Source organism: Neolamprologus brichardi, chromosome 6 (assembly GCF_056152115.1).
Source record: "Neolamprologus brichardi isolate AB-2024 chromosome 6, ASM5615211v1, whole genome shotgun sequence".
Lineage (NCBI taxonomy): Eukaryota > Metazoa > Chordata > Actinopteri > Cichliformes > Cichlidae > Neolamprologus > Neolamprologus brichardi.
Window position 1 is genome coordinate 18,528,961 of NC_142109.1, and position 6,694 is coordinate 18,535,654.

The 6,694-nt window shown below is 38.6% G+C and overlaps 1 protein-coding gene across 2 annotated transcripts; it reads left to right on the plus strand.

Annotated features, from left to right (window-relative positions):
* The first annotated feature begins 303 nt into the window (after window positions 1-303).
* On the plus strand, window positions 304-6,286 carry map9 (microtubule-associated protein 9). 2 transcript variants are annotated; one of them, XM_006787248.1, is made up of 13 exons: window positions 304-708; window positions 805-895; window positions 1,388-1,909; window positions 1,991-2,157; window positions 2,265-2,358; window positions 2,718-2,785; window positions 3,275-3,336; window positions 3,428-3,590; window positions 3,946-4,032; window positions 4,126-4,287; window positions 4,375-4,520; window positions 4,839-4,974; window positions 6,144-6,286. In XM_006787248.1, the coding sequence occupies exons 1-13, from the start codon at window positions 637-639 to the stop codon at window positions 6,261-6,263; spliced, it is 1,890 nt and encodes a 629-aa protein (XP_006787311.1). In that variant the 5' UTR covers window positions 304-636; the 3' UTR covers window positions 6,264-6,286. The 2 variants fall into 2 exon arrangements, with proteins under 2 accessions (XP_006787311.1, XP_035762259.1); XM_035906366.2 differs by lacking the exons at window positions 304-708; window positions 805-895 and adding an exon at window positions 909-1,246.
* The last annotated feature ends 408 nt before the right edge of the window (window positions 6,287-6,694 follow it).

Sequence of the window (6,694 nt, forward strand, 5' to 3'; positions counted from 1 at the left end):
CATTCAGGGGGTCAGAGGCCAAAGGGGCGTGAGGGGTGGATTCCCATTCATTTCCTAAAAAACTCAAAATTCAACGAAAGAGGTGCTCATCACTTTTAGACGTTCAAGTGCATAGTGTGGAGGATGCCACAAGTCCTCGAGGAAATCGGATGTAAAAAAAAACAGTTATGAGTTTTTACATTTGTAAATCGGTCAGATTTGACCCGAACACGGCAGGAAGGTTTTAAATAGTCTATCTCTAATTAGCCTTCTTCCTACTTTTAGATAAACTTTGGACTATAAAACTATGAATCATGTCACTCAAGCACTGAACACAATAGTTTAGACTTTTTAATAATTAAATAAACAAATATATTCCTTCCGAAACAAGTCTTCTGAGCATGCGCAGTGCTAAAGCGGAACTGTCCGTCTGTTTCCCTGGGTTACCATCAACAACTTCGCTAGCCCACAGTATCTTTAGTATGCTAGCGTGGCTTTAGGGTCTCGTGTATCATTATACATCGGCAAAAAAAATTGTATAGAATAGGTTATTAAGCTTGAAGAGCAGCACGGGAGGTTAATAACGTGTTTAGAGGCTAATTAGCTCGAGCGAATGAACCCCAGCTAGCATTTTAGGAAGCTGTTTGCAGCTTTAGGATGACTGAGCAGGAGTACGGGACTCTTGCTTATTCAAAAAGTCCGAAAACATCTAAAAGAACAACATTTCAGGTAAGGACCGTTTCTAAACAAAATAAGAAATGAGCGGCTCAGTTAAACCTGATTATTAAAGGAGAATCATGTTAACCTGAAATTATGTCGCTTTAGGATGAACTCCAGGCTGCTGTCTCTGCCAGGGCGAGCAAAGCCAAGACAGATCAGTACTCCTACTCTGACGACTTCGAAGAAGATGAAGATGGTATAAGGAAAAAGCGTTATTATATCTAAAAAGGACTCTAAGTGAATGGAGTAGTTCATTTGTTACAGAGGGATAGTAGCGAAGGTTAAAGGGAAGGCTTAAAAGATGGACGTAAGACCTGCTGTGATGCGTGGTTTAGAGACCGTTATACTGAAAAATACACAGGAAGTGGAGCTGAAGGTGACAGAGCTGGAGATGTTGGGATTTTCAATGGGAGCGACTGAGATTGACAGCTTGGGTTAGGCTGTCAGGAGACTAAGCTAGAGAGAAGGTTGAGATGGTTTGAAGACATGCACAGGAGGGATAGTGAATACACTGGATAAAGGATGCTGCAGGTAGAGCTGCCTAGATGTAAGTGAAGGGGGACATGTAGAGGGTTGGTGTGACAGAAAGGGATGCTAGGGGTAGGGTGGGAGGGAAGAAGATGATTGATAAAAATAAAAAAAAACTACAACAAAGAGTGTGTTGACAGTTTATCTTTTTGTTTTTCAGATTTTTTAAACAGACTCGTTAAATTAAGAAAAAAGAAGACAGATTCTCTCAAAGCTGGGAAGAATAAAGCCAAAATCATTAACAACTTTGACCTCTCAGATGATGAAGACAAACACAGGAGGACAAAGAAAGTTTCATTCCTGAAAACACAAAGAATCAGCTCTCCCTCCAACGGCACCACTGCGTCAGAGTCACAAGAAAAAAACGAGCCCCTAGACTCACACACGGCTGCACGTGATAGTTCTAATGGGTCAGCATCTTCACAACGCTCCACAGATGACGCACAGTTTAAAAATGCTCGTGTGGATTCAGCTGATCCTCAGATCACAAGAGAAAGCTCAAGTAAATCTCTGTCATACCAAACATCAGACGATACTCTCCTGGACATGCCTTTACCGTTACCATCTGACAGCAGCGTGGTGGAAACTCCAGGGCCAGAGCAAAAGAGTGGCTCTACTGCTGAAGAACGCTCACAGACTTCACAGTTATCAACATGTGACCTGAACCACACAGCTTCAGCAGGTCTGTTCAGTTTAATACACAATACTGCTATCAGGAATCAGTGCAGATTTTACATTTAGATTTACACCTGTCACTATTCAGATAGTGTTTCAGAGAGGGAGCCACCAAGACCCAAACCCCGGCAAAGGACCCTCGGATTGAGCTTTCACACTTCAGAGAAGCCTGCTGAAGACCTTGAGGATCTCAGCAGGCCTCAGACTTCTTCTATATCAATTCCTCTCTCAACTGATACATCTGGCACCATAGCTGTAAGGAGCTGCAGCCCAGCTGTGCTTTGTTAATCAGTGTTTTAAGCTGCAAACTAAAATTAAACTTTTCATAATCAGAGGATGTTTGTGATGTTGTTTCATCATAGTGGACAGAAGGAGACCACACAGTTTCACCCTCTTCAAATAAGAGTGCACGGTCTGCACTCCTCACAAAGTCCACTGTTGATTCTGGATCGAAAGGTAATGATCATAAAAAAAATCTTCAGAACCTTTTTATTCAGGACAACTACAGATAATATGGTGTGACGTTAGCAAATCGTAAGGAAGACGAGAATAAAAATACTTTTATATTTATAGGTATTGGAGTTTGCATCCAATTATTGATTAGTTATGCACTGACTTGTGCAGCAAAATTTAACCCAAAAAATATTCATTAAATCTAGACTTTAGAAAAATGTGTTGTTTAAATTATTATTTTTTAAACCTACTGTGGGAGAAAAATCAACAAATCCTCATTATAATAATCATTGAAAAGTCAAAAGAAAATAACCAATATTTATGTCTAATTAATGCTCTTAATATTTGTTTTATTGTTTTAGATGGCTTTATTTCTGATGACAGCAAAGAGCAGGAGAGGAACTACTCCACATCATTTGAAGAATTTACTGTAAGACATATTCTGCACTGTGTAACGTCTCTGTGAAGTTTAGTTTTTTTTTAATGAATCACAGCTTATTCTGAGGAGAGCTCCAGCTTCAGTTTGTGTGGGTTTTCAGTCACTCGGCTGATGGTAGTCTTAAGCGCTTGAGTTGAGGCAACAGGACTGTTTTGTAGGTTTGTGAAGATGTTACACATGTCATCCAAGAAGCTTCTTATGTTCTAAAAACTGATGGAGAATTCTGTGTATTTAACCTATAGCGAGGTCGTCCTCTTGGAGGTGGTCCTGAGAGTTGTTGACCCACCTTGTAATCATTAAAGGTCATATGAGGGTCTGAAGGTATGAATCAAGGCATGCGTCATTATGCTGCATTCCAGACTGAACACATAGAAGAAGCCTTGTGGATGAGAGGTCAAACATCTTCACGAACCAAAATAAAGTCCAGTTTCTTCCATTTCAAGAGTCTAAGAGCTCAGTCTGTGCATTGTTGTCTTCCAGGGATGCTCAGGAGATCCCTCAGCTCATCTCTCTCATGTCTCTGAGGAATCTGTTGAAGCAAGGTTGGTAATCAAGCTGCAGTAGCAAAGCTCTATGTGTGAAGCAGACCTGATCACTTAGCTGGCCTTTCTGTTGTTGTTTTGTTTAAATTAGGACTTTGAGTTCTCACTCTAAGACCACTCCAAGATCTCAGAGTGCATGCTCCAGGAAAGTGGAGTCCAAGTATTTGGGATCTCTCAAAGTTCTGGACCGTAAAGTCTCTTTACAAGAGTCTCAGCCACAAGAAGCAGATTCCCTCCGAGCTGCCATTTATCAGGTCGGTGTGGTACTGAGGGTGTTGTCTTTTCTAGTTTTTTTTACATTGTCAGCCATGCAGTGGAGGAAAGCACTGTGATGTACCCTTATATCTACAGTTAAAAGTCTGTGTAGAAAAGACAATGAAAACCTTACTCAGCACTGCTCCGAGGAACCATGCAGCTAAATATAGAGTAGCAGTAGTTTTATTAATCTAAATTAAAAGAGTGTTTCGTAATCGTGTGAGTTGTTGGGAGAAAACAATGTACTGCACATTGAACATTTAGATTTGAATGAATGTGTGTATGTGTTAAGAGGGCCTCTGAGTATCAAAAGCACATTCTCAGTCCAGTAAAATCTACCCTCACTTTTACAAGGAATGGCTCAAAAAGAAGAAGGAAAAGTCGAGGCAGAACATTCAACTGAAGAAGAAAGAGGCTATGTTGAAAGAAAAAAAGGAAAAGGTGAGTCATCTGTGTTTTAGACAAACTAAAGAGCACCTTACAAGCTTTAAAGATTACATGGATGCTCTTCAATTTTTTTCAAAAAACAAACAGGAAGAGGAGGCAAAAAAAGAAGATGCTGTTTCGTTCTATGAGGCTTGGAAGAAAAAGAAGGCAGAAAGCCTCAAATCTAAGGCAAGAGAGAAGGAAGCTGTGATTAGAAAAGAACAAAAAGCAGCTGAGGAGAAAGAAGAAAAAAGGCAGACTGCTCAACAGGTAAAAGCATACACCACTCTGACACCTATAATGAGATTGCTTGTGTGTATCCGTGAGGTTAATTTGGTATTTTAATAACAATTAAAGGTGTTTGAGAAATGGAAACGTGAGCATGATCATCTGCTAAAAGAGAATCACCGAAAACAAAAGGAGGCTGAAAATGAATTGAAGCTTAAAAACAAAGAACAGGAGGAGGCGAGAAAAAGGGACAGCAGGTCTGCCTTTTCTAACTGGTGAGTGGAAATCATTCATTATTAATCCATTTATTTAAAGGTGATGAAAAGAGATGCACTGAGAATTCATTTCTTGCAGAATGGTCTGAACAACAGATCCAAAAGATGACTGAGCTTTGCTTTTAGTGGTGGTAATACGTAGATTTAAATGTGCATATATGTTTAATAAAACTTGTAACAGCTGTGGTGCCGGGTTGAAAAATATCGCCCACCAGATGGCAGTCAAAGCTCAGATCTTCATCCACTGTTTATTTCTAAAAACCTCACAGAAAAGTCATGTATACTGATTTTTTAATCCTCTTTTTAAACATGATTAAGGTGTGAAAAGAAGAAAGAAGTTATCGATGACAAATTCATGTCAGAGCGCAAAGAAATCAAAAATAAAGCGGAGGAGGAGAAATACATGAAGGAAGAAAGAGATAAAATGGCTTTAGAGGTGTATGAAAACTGGCTGGTAAGTAGAATTATTAATGATTATTATCAGTATCTGAGGTGCTGCTCGCCGCATGCTTTTTTGTTCATGAGACAGATGGTCTCTCGCTTAGCAGTCGCGACCAGGCTCCAGTGTGAACTCTTCTTTTGTGACTACTTAGATGGCACTGACTGAGATTTCACTGCTCAGGAGGGGAAAATCTGAACGTTCAACCAACTGTTTCAGCATATCTTTAATGAAAATTTAGTGAATTTCTTCTGATTTAATGCTTTTACCTTATTCTGTTTCTGAGAATTTTTTCTGAAAGTTTTTAAAATAAAAAAAAGTGTGATAGATTAATAAGATCAGAACCTTGCGTTATATAGATTGTAGATTAAATCAGCATCTAAATATATTTTTTGTTTGTGTAACTTTTTGGCCAAATGAGCCTGCATTTTACACATAAAGCTCAAATTAAATATGTACAGTACTGTGCAAAACTGTTGATCCATCCCTCATTTGTTTATATTTTGCTTCCAAGGAGCCAGACTTGGTGTTGAGTGATAAATCTCCAGGCTTTCTGAAGGTCTGCTGGACATTTTTGAACTCATTTTTAGAGGATTTCTTTGTTTTTTCTTGTGGATCACCATGCAGTAATAAAAGTATTCGTATGAAATATTGACTTTCAAGCTTGTTGGTATTGCACCAGGTATGGCTCAAGACTTTTGCCCAGTATTGTATATCCAGGCTTACTCCCTCTTTGATTAATCATTTCCTGACCTCTGAGTTTTATGTTGTGTTGCCTTGGATGTGCGTGACTCGTAGCGCAGTAACTCTCTCCATTTCATAGAGCTTTCACAGCAAGACCACAGTTAAGAAATTGTACACGTGTCTTGAGATCATAATAGGCGTGATCTTTGCCTCAGAGCTTTGTTTTGTCTGTCTGAAGTCCATCTTCTGCCTCGATGTTCAGACTAATTTATAGAGACGAGATCACATCATCCCTGTCACTACCCGTTACATATATAATTGATTTGAACTTTTATTAAGTTAAATATGAGGTTCACACCACTGTCCCACGGGCTTCTTAATTTCTGGTTGTATAAGGCGTTGTTATCAGGTGTACAAATCTAGTATTTTTGAATATACTGTAGGTGTGAGCAGTCCTTGTCCTTGTGGCTAGTGACACAGATTTTCTTGTTGTTCTTTAGGCAAGAAAAGATCTAGAGCAGAAGAGACGCAGAGAAGAGAGACGGATACAAGAGATACTCGGAGACAGCCCACCTCCACCATGGAGCCCCCCAAATAAAACCATACCGTTTCGAAGATGACGAATAAAATGTAACATAACACCCGTGTAATGTCTGTTGGTGCTATGTTACATGTTTTTGTAATGTAAGTTTTGTAATGTATGTTGTCCTCTGACAGCTACTTTCATATGATTTTGTATTAGACAGCAGATCTAGTGTGTGTTTATATTTTTATATGTTTTCTAACTCAGATGTTTGCAAAATTGGAAACAATTGTGGGACAGAATGATTTTGTGATATGTCAAGGAAAAAGTCATGTATTTAATTTTTTTAAATTGTATTTGATTATTTTTATAAATATGTTTATGCTTTAGCATGTAATAATAATAATAATAATGATAATAATAATGAATGTATTTAAAGGCCCTTTACAGGCACTCGAGGACATGTTACACCCAATTAAATGTCATATTATGATTGAAATTACAGTTGGAAAAACAACTTAGAATTAA

What these genes read in the sequence shown, in the direction of transcription:
- map9 (XM_006787248.1), top strand. Translation starts at nt 637, where the DNA reads ATGACTGAGCAGGAGTACGGGACTCTTGCTTATTCAAAAAGTCCGAAA. An exon ending in CTAAAAGAACAACATTTCAG is followed by an intron (nt 709 to 804) that starts GTAAGGACCGTT and finishes ATGTCGCTTTAG; the next exon opens with GATGAACTCCAGGCTGCTGT. An exon ending in CATCATTTGAAGAATTTACT is followed by an intron (nt 2,786 to 3,274) that starts GTAAGACATATT and finishes GTTGTCTTCCAG; the next exon opens with GGATGCTCAGGAGATCCCTC.